At 39.5% G+C, this 16,023-nt stretch overlaps 1 protein-coding gene across 1 annotated transcript in view; it reads right to left on the bottom strand.

Moving 5' to 3' along the window:
* C3H1orf87 (chromosome 3 C1orf87 homolog) overlaps positions 1–16,023 on the bottom strand; it is a 77,162-nt gene that overhangs the window by 17,250 nt on the left and 43,889 nt on the right. Inside the window, exons 7-8 of the mRNA XM_059686089.1 lie at positions 15,099–15,196; positions 1,531–1,595 (exon numbers count right to left, since the gene is read on the bottom strand). Coding sequence (XP_059542072.1) covers positions 1,531–1,595; positions 15,099–15,196 — 163 coding nt within the window. The remainder of the gene's footprint in view (positions 1–1,530; positions 1,596–15,098; positions 15,197–16,023) is intronic.

Below are 16,023 nucleotides of genomic sequence, written 5' to 3'. Positions count from 1 at the left end.
AAGGGCAAAGATTTCAGAGGGCCTACTTAGTATGTTCCAGCAATAGCTGAGAAGAGAGCCTTGCGGACCCAGGATGTAAAGGGAAGATAGTGGGTTAAATATTCACACAACTAAAGGACCTAATGGGCCATGCATGTGACTGGAGTTGATTTTTTATTATTTTGGTGTCTTGGCATTCATTTCTTCTCTGATATCCTTCCTTCATTACCCTCTTATAGTGACAGCAACTGTATTTTGCTTTGTGTGGACCACTCCTCGCTATCCCAGTGTGTGGTGCGGTAGGAATGTTTCGGCTCCAGGCTTGGTCTCAAAGAGCTGAAGACTAGGGTGGGTCTTACATCCAATGAAGAGTGGTGTCTTTAGAAGAGAGAAGAGAGAAGATCTTAGAAAGGGGGACGCAGAAGGAGGAAAGCCATGTGAAGACAAAGGTGGGGTTTGTAGTTATGCAGACACAGCCAAGGAATGCCTGGGTCCCCAGACCTGGAGGAGGCAAGGAAGGACTCATTTTTAGAGCCTTCAGAGGGACATGATTGATTTCAGACTTCTGGAAATATGAGAGACTAAATTCCTATTATTTTAAGCCACCCAGTTTGTGGTATTTTGTTACAGCAGCACTAAGGAAATGAATACACTCACCATCCTCTTTTTGCTCTCTCAGTCTCTCAATATTCCTATAACAAATCCTCCAATTTCCTGTTGTGAGTTCCCTCTGTTTGACATACCTAGTAAGGTTTTTGTTTTTCTGCTAGAATAGAAACTGACATACTCCCCCATCATCAGATGCTCAGTACCTTGCATTTTGATCCAAAAGGTAATCCGTAAAAGGTTGATGGATATAGTATATAGAGAAATTGCAACAGCAGATTAATATCAATGCATATTTTTTCACCTGTCATATTTAAAACTTGCCAGTTGCTAAATATTTTCTCCAATTCATCCTTATAACTTTACTTAATAATGTGTCTTGGAAATCTTCTTGTATTAGGCCAGCCAGGTTATAACAGTTGCATAGTTTTATCAATTGGATATATTGTAATTTAAGGAAATGGTTCCTAAAGAATCTTTATATTGTTTCCATTTATTAAAACATTAAAAAATGCTGCCATAAACACACACACACACACACACACACACACACACACACACACACGTCTGTGGAGTGGTTTTTTTGTGTGTGAGTTATCAGTCAGATAGGTCTGTACCCTTGATCTAAGGAACTGCATGACTAAAGTTTCAATAGATAATAGCAACTTCCATAATTGTGCTGCATTCACCGTAAAGGGCTATCAGTAGAGAATGCTTCATGATATAATAAAAATTGGAGAGTTATGCATTTTATGATCCAACTGCCCTAAAAGAATAGTCATTAAGGTAATTCTCACTCTTATTTTTTCTGCACTGGTGAGCCATTTAAATTTCTGGGAGCAATGAAATCAAATCCAACAAGCAAACAGTTGGAGCTAAGCATTAGAGTCAACAATAGCTCTGGGAAATAGGAGGTCCTCAGAGGAACAATATTACTAAACTCACCTGTAGGCAAGTCAGAGGACAAATCAGAGGAAGCTCTGCTCAACAACTCAACAAAATTCTGCCATCTGTGCAAAAACAGAGACAAAATATTGGTGATCAATATCATTGCTCTGGAAGAATGTGCAACAAAGCTCAAAGTTTATATTGATACTTTTGAAGGAGCTTTTTTCCCCCATCCTTCCTGGAGGACATGCTTAGAGAGTTGGGAAGGGAGAGAGAGGAGAGGAGAGGAGAGGAGAGGAGAGGAGAGGAGAGGAGAGGAGAGAGAGAGAGACATTGAGACATTGAGACATTGATTGGTTGCCTTCTGTAGCCTTCAGTATGCTTCCCAATTGGGGATCAAACTGGAAACCCAAGTACATGCCCTGACCAGCAACCAGCAACCTTTCTGTGCAGGGAGGACACTCAACCAACTGAGCCACTCCTGCCAGGCTTGAAGGAGCTTTCTGACACCTGTATTATTCGGGATGCAATATAGGAAACAGAAGCTCCTTTAAGTATCTCCACTAGAAAGGACTTCAATATAAGGAATTAGGTGCCCACAAATGACTGCAAGGCCCAGTAGAATGGAAATTGATGTCTGTTGCTAGGCTCAGGGTCAGGCCTCCCTCAGCAGATATAGTCTAGAAATCAGGACATTGCAGGAAATTCTTGCTCATGTCTCAGTTGCCCCTGACCATGAGGTTGGTGACTTGGCTGTACAAACTGCATTTTAGCCACTGGAAAACTGATGCCTGCCAGGGTTTGAGGTTCCTACTACTGCAGGAAAATAAATACTTAAAATATCTTTGTCCCACTTCTCACTTCCTTCTATCTTTTAAATCTCTGATGGAACTTAAATCAATTTCAGAATTTTGGTGTCAAGAGAGTTTTAAAAAATGTTCTTTTTAGCCTTCCCAACTATGGGATGCATTGCAACACAGAAAAGAGCATAGAAGGGTGTAGGAATGAGTGCCGAGTGCAAATAGACACTATTTAGTGAAGTCCCCGAGCAGAAATTGCATTGAGCAATACATCTGCATGTGACAATCAGAGTCATGTAAGCTTACAAGTACTTTGGTATTGAAAAATCACTTATATTTGCTTGTCCAGCATCCATGCACTTTCCATTTATATACAAATATGTTCTTTTCTGGGGTAATGGACCATAATCAAGGTCCCATACCCTTCCCTGGACAGTGCTGTGACTCACCTTGTCTAATTAATCTCTATCACTTTCTCCATTCCCTCTTTCTTCCCTTCCTCCCTCACTCCCACTCTCTGTATCTGTATCTCCCCTAATTTTTGATTTGGCACTTCCTGAAGTTTCATTTTTCCCTAATTTTGTGTAATATTTCATATCCTTTCAAATATTTATTTTGCTTATGTGAGCCAAGGGCAGTTTCTGTTGCTAGCAACCAAATTACATCTGATAAGAATTTTTATCTCCTTCTTACCCATCAGAAGTTAAGCAAAAAGAAAGAGCAAGTTGTGAGATATATGTCCTAGGTTTTCTAGAAGATTTCTAGTGTCATGTGATTGTATTCTCTTTAAATAAAAATAATTTGTTAGCTATGTAACTAGTTTTGCTTACATTGCATAAAACATTTCCAGTACATGATATCACAAATCAGCAAAGTTCTTAGATTGGTACAGAAAAATATGGCCTCCCGAGCTTCATTCATTTTGGGGCACATGAATACATCAAGCATAGGTATATAGAACTGCAAGCTAGATAAGCTGATGACTACATCAGCTGCTGAAGGCTAGTCAAGGAAGGACAAGCAGGATCTGATATTAGCACAGATCTGGGAATGAACTGCAGTAGAAGTAGTTCCTGTCTTTTACACTTGCTGCAATTTATTTCTAGGCCTTTACAGGAGCGCCAAGCTTATAACTAGAGCATCTTCTGATCTGTTGAAAAACAACAGCCTGACAAACAAAACCCAGATCTATTCATATTTTCACACTGCATAGCATTTATTTTTTCAAAACTGATAGGAGTTATCAAATATGAGATGAGGCCTCTGGACAAATGGCACCGGAAACTCTCTTGCCCCTTCTTGATTATGTGGTGATAGTAGGGGAAGGAGACTGTGGGAAAATTGTCTAAGTACTGAGTGTGGATGTTACCTGATTTAAATGGTGCATAGGACTAATATGACTAATACATTTCTTAAGAATCTTTGAATAAAATGTTTTCTTCTATATTTTTAATTAAATTTATTGGGGTGATACTGGTTAATAAAATTATATAGGTTTCAAGTGTACCATTCTATGATACATCATCTGTATATTGCATTGTGTGCCCATCACCCAAAGTAAAATCTTCCATAATTTTTATTTGACCTTAGCACCTTCAAAAAGTCATTGACAACTTAAATGTGAGAATGGGCTCTGGTTGTCATAACAAGACTATAATTCTAATCACAGAAGCAGGTGCCAAACTCCTAACATCAAGTCAAAGAAATCGGGACTAGAGGACAAGGTCTGTGAGTCAGATCCTAGATTCAAACAGATCTGAGTTCAAATTCTAACTTCAATTTAATTTATTAAGTTAAAATGGCCTTCAGTGAGCTTTCTGAGAACTTTATGTGCATTTCTCATTTAACTGAAATAACCACTTGATGAGACATGTAGATAACTTGCCCAAGGACATGGATCAATGAGGCAGCCAGAATGTAAACCCTGGCTGTCTGACTCAAATTCTCTGCCCTTGACCATTGTACTTTGTGATCTTGCATATGAATGTAATGTAACTTGGCTTCATTTACATTTTCCCTCTTTGGAATTCCATAAGCACAGCTCCACTGTCTTCTGACATTTATTATTGCAGAAGTTTGAGGTTAGTCTGATTGTTGTTCATTTGTAATTATTTTTTCTCTTTATTTCCTTTGGTTTAGTTTTATTTTGTTTTTGGCCTCGAGCCTTAAATACTTTGTCTTTTTTAATACATAAGATTTGTCAGGATTGACATGAGTACATTTTTTTTCTTAATTTAGTTTAGAGCAGTGTGAATCCTTTTCATCTGTACACAGATAATTTTTTTCTTTTCTTCCATCTTTGCAAAGTTTCTTCAGTTTTTAACTTTTGTTTTTATGTCCTGAACAATTTTTCTGTTTTCTTATCTTACAATACCAAGGCTTTGAGGGTTCGATTTCTAGTCTTATTCTTCTACATCTACTATCTTTTCTAATTTTCTTCTCTGTTCTTCAGGTTTTGTGGGAACCTCTCAAAATTGACATTATGTATTAGATTATTTTTAGTGCTAATTTTGCTTTTTTATTGAGTACTGGTTACGCTTTTTTTGATAAATAATATTTTATTGGAACACAGCCATTTAGTTATGTGTTGTTTGTTTTACTGCTTTCAGGCTACGATCACATATTTGAGTAGTTGCAACAGACTGTAGACCCACAAAGCCTAAAACATTTACTGTCTGGCCCTTTATAGAAAAGTTTTGCTGATATAAACATTTAACATAAATGCCATCATACCCTCAAATATCTAGTAGTATTCACATTTCCTTAATTGTTTCATAATTTTTATTGAGATATAATTTACACAACAATGTGTTAGTTTCAGGTGTAGAAAAAAATGATTCAATATATATACATACTGTAAAATGACAAACACAGTAAGTCTAGTTAACATCCACTACCACACATAGTTACAATCCAGTTACCTCTTAATTCTACCTCTTACCTGTTTGCTTGAAACTATCCAGAATTCCCCAAGGTTTTACTAATTTCTTCTATTAACCTTTGGTGTTTTTAAAATTCATTTTTATAGCCTTTTAATCTCATTATGCTTATTATTTTCCACTTCCTTTCAACAGAGGACATACTAGTACCTTCTTATATCCTGTAGAGAACAGAGGTGATTTTCTAGTTTCTAGAGTTGGTTGTATTTGGAGTCTGCAGAATCATGATTCCCTCTTTATGTTTGCAGTATTTTAAAAAAATGGGCCTTCTATGTTGGATTTTCTCTTTATTAAGGGTCAAATGAGGAACTGTTCCTATTCAGCACAATACAGCGAATGAGTTGTGTAGATTTCCGTTGGTCTACCCACTACTCATTTAATCCTGCAGTTAAAGGGCAGGTGGCAACTGCCACCAACGCCTGGATGCCTGGTACCCCTCAGTTGGGACCACCTCAGGGGTGGGATCGTTTTACCCCACCTATTGAATATCAGACACTAAATCAGTGTAGTATGTCATAATGGATATACCCCTCAGCATATACAATTACCAGCCTACACAACTGTATTTTCAGGAATTTTGCTTCACCAGATGTAAACACCATAGCCAGCTTTTCCCTTTCCTGCCTTCCTTTCCCCAACTTACTGCTCTGTCAATCCTGGGAGTTGTACTCTCTGCATAGGTACAGAAAGGAATGTGCAGTGTTGACCCCGAGAAGAAGTAACCTGCCAAGGATTCCTTGTGGTTAATTGGGCTCAAATTCATAACCAGAATCTAGCAGCCATTGCTGACAGAGGCCTCTCACATACATTGCACTTCAGGGAAAAAGCCACAGACTGATCTGCCAGCCTCTTGCACTGTGTTCCTGCAGGCTGACTGGACCCTTATAAGGGAGCTCCTGGAGTAGTCTTTCAACCAATGGGTTGAGACCTGCCCTGCCCTGTCCAATCAGTAATGTACAACTATAGCCTCTTTTGCATCTTTACTGACCAATCAGAGCAGCTCCATAATACCAATCAGAACGTGTGAATCAGGATGGTATTATTTGGGCCAATCAGAGTGTGTAAATCTGGATTTCTCATTTGCATAGAAGTGGACCTATCAGGGAGGGAAGGGGGTGGAAAGTTTACATAAGCAGGCCCTCCCTGGTGGGGATCAGTCTTTTCCTTTCTAGGCCTCTCTGGTTTGCACTCTGTTTACCTGAATAAAGTTTGTCCTGTTTACGAACCCCAGACTCAGAACTCCTGTGGCATTCGACTGGTGGCAGTGACCTTTTGTTGACAGCAGGTAAGTGTATGTTTGTGCGTTCTTGAGTGAGGGACGGAGGAGGTGGAAACAGCTACAGAAAGCACCTGTGCTACTTTCTGGTTGGTTAAAACATGGAGCCTTCAAATCAAAGGGAAGGCACAAAATGTCTTCTTTCTTCTGCACTTCTTTTAGGTAGGCAGGGTAAAACTTGGGGAACCAACTCATTAATTCGTCCAGATTCCGTGTGTTTACAGTTGGTAGAGATTCCTTTTAGATTGTGGCGTTATTAGTTTTTGCTACTGGTGCATTGCTTGTGTCTTTATTTGTCCACTGGAATTTTGATAATGGGTTGTGAAGAAGGTGACATTTTATACAGAACATTTTATATATAGAAACAAGACAAAACAGAAGCCAAACACACAAAATGTGAGCTTTTTCATAGAAATACCCTTGTAATCATGATGAAATTAATTACAGGTGGCATGTTTCTCCGCGCTTCTTATAGGCTTAAATCAAAGGTGTTCAGGTGCTTCCTTCCCAAGCCCATTACCTTTTCCCCCTGTGAAATGTACACTTTGGTCATAACAACAGTGTAGTTTTCCAAACTTGCTATGTTTTTGCTCACTTTTTTGCTCCTTCTCTTTGAAATACTCTTACCCATCTCTCATCTGATTAGTCCCTACAAGTTAAGCTGACATACATGATAGAACAGTGCTGCAGAGAAGGTCTGTTCAATTGCTAGACTCAAAGGTTAACTCCCGTGATTCGAAGAGTTTACTCATTCTAGCCATTCCTTTGGGAATGTAATCTACTCCAGCTGAGAAGGTACGAAGTCTGCTAGAACAGTGGTTCTCAACCTTGGCTGCACATTAGAATCACCTGGGAATCTCTTTAAAATCCTGATTTCTGGGCCTCATCCTCTGGAAATTCTGTTTCTTTGTTATGGGGTGGGGTCACAATATTAGTAACAAAGAAACAGAATTTCCGGAGGATGAGGCCCAGAAATCAGGATTTTAAAGAGATTCCCAGGTGATTCTAATGTGCAGCCAAGGTTGAGAACCACTGTGCTAGAGGGAGGAGGCAGATGGGAAGGAGACTATGGAAGAGACTGTTAGCCTTTAAGGCAGAGGTGGGGAACGTCTGGCCAGAGGGCCATGTAAGGCCCTAGAAATCATTTGGTCTGGCTCTGCCAAGGCATTAGGGGTGAGTTAATTAAATGTTTGAGCAAATATAGCAATTTTTAAGTTGATAATTTTGTATGGCTCTCAAATGATATAAATATCAAATGGCCCTTAGCAGGAAAAAGTTCCCCACCCTTGTTTTAGCGGCTGTATAATTTACTCAGGCTGCCATAACAAAATGCCACAGACTGGGTGGCTTAAACAACAGAAATTTATCTTCTCACAGTTCTGGAGGCTAGAAGTTCAAGATCAAGGTTTCATTAGATTTGGCTTCTCTGAAGGCTTAGAGATGGCAGGCTTCTTGCTGTGTCTTCACAGCTGTGTCTTTTCTCTAGGAGTACAGATTTTCTCATCTCATAAGGACACCAGGCAGATTGGATTAGGGCCTAACCTGATGAACTCATTTTAACTTAATCACCTCTTTGAAGGCCTTATCTGTGAATATAGTCATAGTCTGATGTCCTCGGGGTTTCAACATATGAATCAGGGGTGGGGATGAGGATATAATTCAGCCTACAACAGGAACAAAGACACCCAACTTTTGGAACAATTTACTAAGATCTCTGAATCTCAGTTTACTCATCTCTGAAGTGGGTATGAAAAATATAACTCATGGACTGCTGGGAGTATGACAAGAGATAACCCATGTAAAGCATCTAGCCTCGTGCCTGGGACATGTTAGGTGCCTTGCATGAATCTCTTACTCCCTTAGTTCAGGTGGATATTTGCTTTACCTGCTGGCTGCTCATTTATCATTGTTTTTCTCACCCGAGGATATTTTTTTCCATTGATCTTCAGAGAGAGAGTGGAAGGGGGCAGGGAGAAACATCGATGTAGTGAGACATATTGATTGGTTTCCTCTTGCTGTGCCCCCTACAGGGCCGGAGAACGAACCCACAACCTTTTGGTGTGTGGACTGTTGCTCTAACCACTTAGAAACAGCTCTACAGCTGCGTGCTCATTTAACTGCACTGTCTTCCTTTGCTTTCAGCTTCTTGGTCATGTAGCCTGAGCTAGATTCTTCTCCTCTTGCATATTCACCCTGCTAAGTAAAGTCCTTCCCTGACACACAGGCAGTAAACTCAAATTCAGACAAAAGGGTTCTTTTTCCACTTGACAGATATAAAACCAAGAGAAAATATTGACTTGCTCAAGTTCCCAAAGCCAGTGCAATTCTGGGATAGGATTTCCATCTTGGCCTATGTGATTCCGGGACTCCTGCTGCCTTTCTGCATGGATGGGGCTAAAGGGAGATTGGGAGTTTCAAACAGTGAGAAGAGGCAACCTGCAAGCCCTGAGCTTCTTTGGATTATATCTGCTCCAGGAACTTAAAAGCCTCCCTGCTTTTATATCTGTATCCCACGCCTCTCCTGGGTCGTGGAGGAGAGGCCAGGCAACACTCAGCGATTGGTTTGGAACTGTGTTCAGGATCAAGCCCAAAGATAGACCTCAGACCGTTTGCCCACGGCCCCTGGTCCTAGCAACCATCTATAATCTCCAGTTCCACAGGACTTGTAGAAGAGTCAATATGGTGTATTAAGAGCCCAACCCCCTAAGCTAGAGAGCCTGCATTTGATTTAGCCTATTGATGAATTTTTTATCAGTTGCATATTGGTTTTAGCCCCTCTGTGCTCAGTTTCCTCACCTGATAAACAATAGTACCGACCTCATGTGGGCACTTGCAAAGATTAAGAGTCAACATTTATAAAGTACGTAGAAAACTGCCAAGAATATAATAAGCACTATATAAGTGCTGGCTATTAATAATAACAATAACTTTATTATTATTATCTTGACCGCTTATGAATTATGGGCTTCTAGAAGAGAAGACTGGAATTAATAAACCCTTAAAAGCCAGGTCCAGTTTCCAAGACCAAATCAATGGGTAGGTCCAAGCCATATCTTTAATAATCCACTGCTTAACAATTTTCCTATTCTCATTAAAAGTAATTGCTGAATCAGACACCTCATGTCTCCTTTATCTCGTAAAATCCTCTGGTTGGTCTTGGGATTTTCAAACCAGTCCTTTTCAACCTAATTGCACTCTTAATAATGGGCCAGATGTGTATGATAAGTCCTACTTAGGGCTGTGTCAATTGCTCCACTCTATTTACAAAGCTTCTATAGCAACTTCATTATTTATCCCCTACCCCAACACAATTTGGCTTGTGTGTGTGCCTGTGTTTTAAACTGGGTTTGAAGTGCTTAATTTTGCCAATACAATTTCAGAGTATTATTTTGCCTCCTGTTCTCTCTCTGCCCTCCTTAATTACCATTTATTGTAAAGTCACACAGAAATATTAAATGCTAATTCTGACTTACATGTTCCTGGCCAAGAAGAGGGATAATAATTTCCATCCAACACAACCTGAACTCATTTTACATCAGGGTGATTCAGAGTAGAGATTTGAATCGTAATCAAGTCTTTCTCAAAATCGCCTTACCCTGGCAGTCATTCAGTAATGTCTCTGCTAATTGGTAGGCAAATTGCAAAAAATAAAATTTCAATGTTACACACACACACACACACACACACACACACACACACAGCAACAACTTTGCAACAGCATTCACGAAATTGCTCCTCTCATCAGCTCTTGCAACGTGACAGTTTAAGAAGAGATCACAATTCATTTTATTTGGTTAGATGGGGCTAATCCCACATCACCATAATCCCTCCTGATGTTTTATTGATTCTAAAGGACATTTAATCAGGAAGCAGCTCAGCACTAGAATCCTGCTAATTAGCAAGCAGCCGCATTCCAAATGGGTTCCCAATTGAACAGCAGATTAATGGACAATATGTACTAAAATAATGATTCGTGCATTCAGCTCCTGAAATGTGTGTCTGAATTGCATCTTTAATCTCTTAAGGATATAGGTTTGCATACAAAGCCCTTAACGGAATGGATTTCATTCACCAGAAGAAGCTTTAGCCAGTAACTGTTTAAGGATGAAACAGGTTTATCACTTTTACGTGCAATGCTTCAGTGGTTTCATTGTTTTGATGTCCTTGAACATTCAAAGGTCAAAGACAGGTGAATAAAACAAATCAGCTCCTCCGATATGCACATTAAACAGTGGGAAAGTGAAAATATTGATATAATTATAAGTAGCCTAACCTCATTTGCTCTCCATTCACTCTTATTCTCATATCTCTGATTCTTACAATCTTGGTTCTGAACACCAACTTTTAATTGAGTATACTATATACCAGGTATAATGTGAGCTTTGATACTTGCATTTCCTCCTTTTATATCGTTGCCTTTTGAGGCCTGCCAATTTTAGCTTATTGGTTTTCTATTCGGCTCTTAGTCCACTTCCCTGCTTTTGCTGCTTAACCACCTCCCTCCACTATCACCCAACCACCCCTCTAAGGTTTTAGAGAAGAGAAACTCCCTTGTCCAAAGCTGGTCTGGCAGATATTCATTGACTAAGCTCAACCTTCTATCATCATTTATTTATTAATTGATGTTTCCTTTAACCTTTAGCCTTCTTTGTTTTTCTGGATTGCTCTTATCAGCATGTGATATGTCACATGTTCTAACTTGTTCTTTCCCATTAGAATACAAACTTCATGAAGGAAGGAGCCTTGTTTTGTTCACATCTGTATTTCCAATGACAAGAATGGTGACTGGTGTACAGCAGGCATTGAGTAAATGATTGTTAAATTAATTAATTAATCAATCAACATTTACTGTGTACCTACCATATGCTAGATACCAGCCTACAAGATGTTGAGAATAAAATAGGAAGGAAACAGCCCTGGATGGTATTGCTTAGTGGTTAGAGAGTCAGCTGGAACACCGAAGGGCTGTGGGTTTGATTCCTGGTCAAGGGCACTCACTTGGGTTGCAGGTTCAATCCCCAGCCCTGGTCAGCACATGTGGAGGCAAACAAAGGATGTGTTTCTCTCACATGGATGTTTCTCCCTCTCTCCCTCTCTCTGTTCCTCCCTTCCATTCTCTCTAAAAATCAATTGAAAAATATCCTCTGGTGAGGATTAACAACCACAACAATAAGAAAGTAAAGGAAACAGTCATGTCTTTTGCCAGCATGGAGACCAGTATCTAGACATTAAACTAACAAATCACACAAATAAATATATAATTACAAATGGTGATAGGTGCTAGGAAATATATTAACACAGGGCCTGATTTTGATGAGGTGATTAAAGAAGGCTTTCTTCAATTTGATCATGAGCCAGGCACTAGGAAGAATTCATGTATCTATATCCTTAAGAGTATTTTAAGACTGTATAACTTTTCTAATTAAGTTCAATTCCATATTTTTTGAATACCTATCACATGCCAGGCAATCGCAAGCATGTCCAACTCACATTAAATAAATGAGGCATGCGGCCCGTCGGCTGTGAGTTTTACTTGCTTGCTGGATCCTTTGGGTAAAATGAAGATCCTGCCTGCCCTATGACATATAGTCTATCAAAAATCAACAGATAACAATAAACATCACATCAGCAAATTACCAAATACATTAGAAGTTGTTAAGTGTATAGAAGAGTGCAAAGGAAAGCAGGTTAAATGTGAGAATGGGTGGGGACTACAATTTTAAATAGGGTAGCCTTATTGATAGGTGACGTCTGAGCAAAAACTTGAAAAGTGGAGTAGCATGAAGATATCTGGGGAAGGAGCAGTTTAGGTAGAGGAAACATTTTCAAAATAGGTGCTAAGGTGGATTTGTGCCTGGTGTGCTTGAGGAAGAAGAGGACAGTGTAACTGAAATATAATGAGCAAAGAAAGTTGTAGATGGAGCCAGAGAAGTGATGGGGGAGCAGATCACATGGAACACTTTGTAAGGACTTTTTTTTTTTTTTTTAATCTCTAAAGTAAGATGCTCTTTCAGTGTTATGAGCAAATCAATGACATGAACTATTTTAGGTTTTAAGAGGTCACTTAGCTGCTGTTGAGGATAAACTAGGGACAAGGGAGAAGAGAGTTCAGTTAGAAGGCTATTATAGTAACACAGGAGAAAGATAATAGGTGCTTGGATGAGGTGTAGTTCAGTAACAATAGAGGTGGTGAGAAGTGACCAAGTTCTGAACATATTCTGAATATAGAGTTGATTTACTGATGGGTTACTGATGAATTGGATGTGAAGTGTGGAAGAGAGAAAAGCCAAGGATTACTGGTGTGTTGTGTTTTCATTTTTAATTCAGTTTTATATATATACTAGAGGCCCGGTGCACAAAATTCATGCACGGGTGGGGGGATGGGCAGGGAGGTCCCTCAGCCCAACCTGCAACCTCTCCAATTCCGGAGCCCTCAGGGGATGTGCTACTGATGGCTTGGGCCCACTCCCCGTGGTTCTCTGCTCTCTGCGGTGCCTGCCTGCTCCACACCACGGGGATGGGCAACCAGGCCCTGCTGGGTGCTGCCTGCAGGCCCCGATTGCCTGCTCCCTGGTCACCGCAGCCACTTCCCAGCAGGCCCTGCTGGGTGCTGCCTGCAAGTTGCTATCACCACCACTCAGCAGGCCCTGCCAGGTGCTGCCTGCGGGCCCCGCTTGCCTGCCTGTGGGTTGCCACTGCCACCGCCCAGCAGGCCCTGCTGGGTGTTGCCTGTGGCCCCGCTTGCCTGTTGGGCTCACATTGCAGGGGTGACACTGCCAGCATCCTGCCCAGCCACTATGGGTGCCTCCATCTTTTCTCAGAGTGATGGTTAATTTGCATATTACTCTTTTATTAGATAGGATATATTTAAAATATTATTGAAAGTATTACATATGTCCCCCTTTTTTCCCCCATGGACCCCTTCTATCCTGCCCCCACCCCCCATCCCCCTCCCCTGGCCTTCATCACCCTATTGTTTGTGTACGCGGGTTATGCATATATGCGTACAAGTTCTTTGGTTGATTTCTTCCCACCCACCCACCCCTGTCTTCCCTCTGAGATTTGACAGTCTGTTCCAAGTTTCTAGTAATTTCCCTTGTGATTTCTTCTGTGATCATAGGTTATCTGAAAGTATATTATTGGACGGGGGTGATTGTTTTTGGCTTTCTTTTTGTATCTTTCATATCTCTCATTAGGCTCATGCTTTTATGAGCATGTGAAGTGTATTTATAATTGCTCTTTTATTACTCTTATCTACTATTTCCATCATCTCTGTTTATGAATTTGCTTTTATAAATTGGTTTTTCTCCTAGTGATAGATTGTACTTTTTTTTTTTTTGGTCTTCTTTTCATGCCTGGTAATTTTTGTATGAATGCCAGAAATTGTGAATTTTATATTTTTGATTTCGTTTTATTCCTTTAGAAGTTTGGGGGCTTTGTTCTTGGATGTAGTTAAGTAAGTTGGAAACAGTTTGCTCATTTTAAGCTTTATTAGGATTTATAAGATTTGTTAATTTGTCTAGAGAAATTTGGTCTCACTACAGCACAATATCCTTCTCATGACTTCACTCAATGCCACATGTGTTCCTTTCTGATTTGTGAAAATATGAACTATTCCTAGCCCTGTGTGAGATCTCAGCATTTTCCCACCTTTTTCTTTTGGTCTTTCTTTCTCTGGACTTGTGTAGTTTCCTCAAATGCACACATTGGCCAGTTCTTACATGAAGACTCTAGGGCAACTCTTTGGAAAACTCCAGAAAGAACTCTCTGGGGGCCTCTCCTCTCTGCTACTCTGTACTGTGCATTCTAGCCTCCTTGGCATTGCTGAACTCCACAGGAAGTGGAGCACAATATTACCTGCATTTTCTATATGAGGAAACCACGATTTAGAGAGATTTTTCTCTTTAGCTCAAGAAAAATCCTGGGCTAAGTTTAGATTCCCTCTTGTTGTTCAATAAGGTGAGCTTTCCTCATTTTTTTTTTCTCTGTCAGGAATCACTGCTCTGTGCTGCCTCTTGTCCAGTCTCTGAAAACTATTCCTCCATATAGTTTGTCCTGTCTTTTAGTTGTTCAAGGTAAAATGGTAAATTTGATTATTGATAGTTGATAATGGCTTGAAATGGAAGTTCAGTGCTTTTGTTTTTCTCTGGCTAAGTAAAGTGTTTGGCCTTAACACAATGCAGCTGGGAATAGTTCATATTTTCACAAATTGGAAAGCATTTGGCCTTAATACATTGCGGACGAATCAAGAGAATTCTCACTTCATATTACACAGTGTTTTACAAAGTATCATACTTTAAAAAGATATTAGCTTGTAAGAACATGTAATAAATAACTTCAAAATACAATGGGTATTTCATTTTAAAGCGTGCCTTTAACATTTATGTAAAACATTTTTTTTGTACTCATTCAATAGAAACTTATCTGGCCACTAGGCAAAGTTAGCAATAAAACTGCGGGTCCGCAATGTGTTTTAATATAAGCAAACATTTCTTAACTCTGTCTTTAGGTAATGAAATTGATTGTTTTGCACATAAAACTTCTAATTTAGAGACAGATCTCTGTGTTTGGTATCATTTCAGAGGACTCTGTGCATAAAAATCAACTTACTTTATTTCATTTTGGTAAGCCAAATCTTGATGATTGAGCAATGTTTCCAGAAGGCTCAAAGTCAGATATAATCCATGTTTCCCACAGATAGCTCTGACCTGCACATAAAAAGAATGTTGTCACTGTAATGAAATTAAAAATTAGAACCTATATGATATTTTTAAAATATATTTTTATTGGTTTTTTACAGAGAGGAAGGGAGAGGGTTAGAGAGTTGGAAACATCAATGAGAGAGAAACATCTATCAGCTGCCTCCTGCACACCTCCTACTGGGAATGTGCCCGCAACCAAGGTACATGCCCTTGACCAGAATCGAACCTGGGAACTTTTGGTTAGCAGGCTGACGCTCTATCCACTGAGCCAAACCGGTTAGGCTGATTTTGATAAAGAATTAATACCCCAGAGTGCACTTTACCATTAGGATATCATTCAAGACAAAAATGTCCAACTAAATGTTCAGCAACAGCAAGATTTTATTTGGTTGACACAGAGTATAGTTCATTACCCAGAAGTCACTGAACTTTAAAATTCTGATCTTACATATTTGTCAGCCACAGAATTGGTGGTCAAGTCCTAGAAATTATATACTTGTAATATAGGTAAATTGCAAAATCTTTCTGTATATCTACTTTGATTTACAAAATAAGCTTGTTGTATTAGCATGGTTAATATTACCTGTATTTTATATATGAGGAAACCAAGATTTAGGGAGATTAAGTGATTTTTTCAATGTCACAGAAATCATGGAACTTAGTCTAGAAACTAGATGTTCAATAAATTACTTGTTAGATGAATGAATGAAGTGTCACTGCAGTTTCGTATGTACTTAGTATTCTGAGTCTAGTTGACAAACCAATTCAGTTCTCAACTTGGTGAGTGGGTGATACTTAGATTCAAACATGTCAAACTTTTAGGGGTGTGATAG

This window comes from Myotis daubentonii, chromosome 3 (assembly GCF_963259705.1).
Source record: "Myotis daubentonii chromosome 3, mMyoDau2.1, whole genome shotgun sequence".
Lineage (NCBI taxonomy): Eukaryota > Metazoa > Chordata > Mammalia > Chiroptera > Vespertilionidae > Myotis > Myotis daubentonii.
Note: the sequence above shows the minus strand (reverse complement) of the source record. Positions and strands in the feature narration are given on the sequence as shown.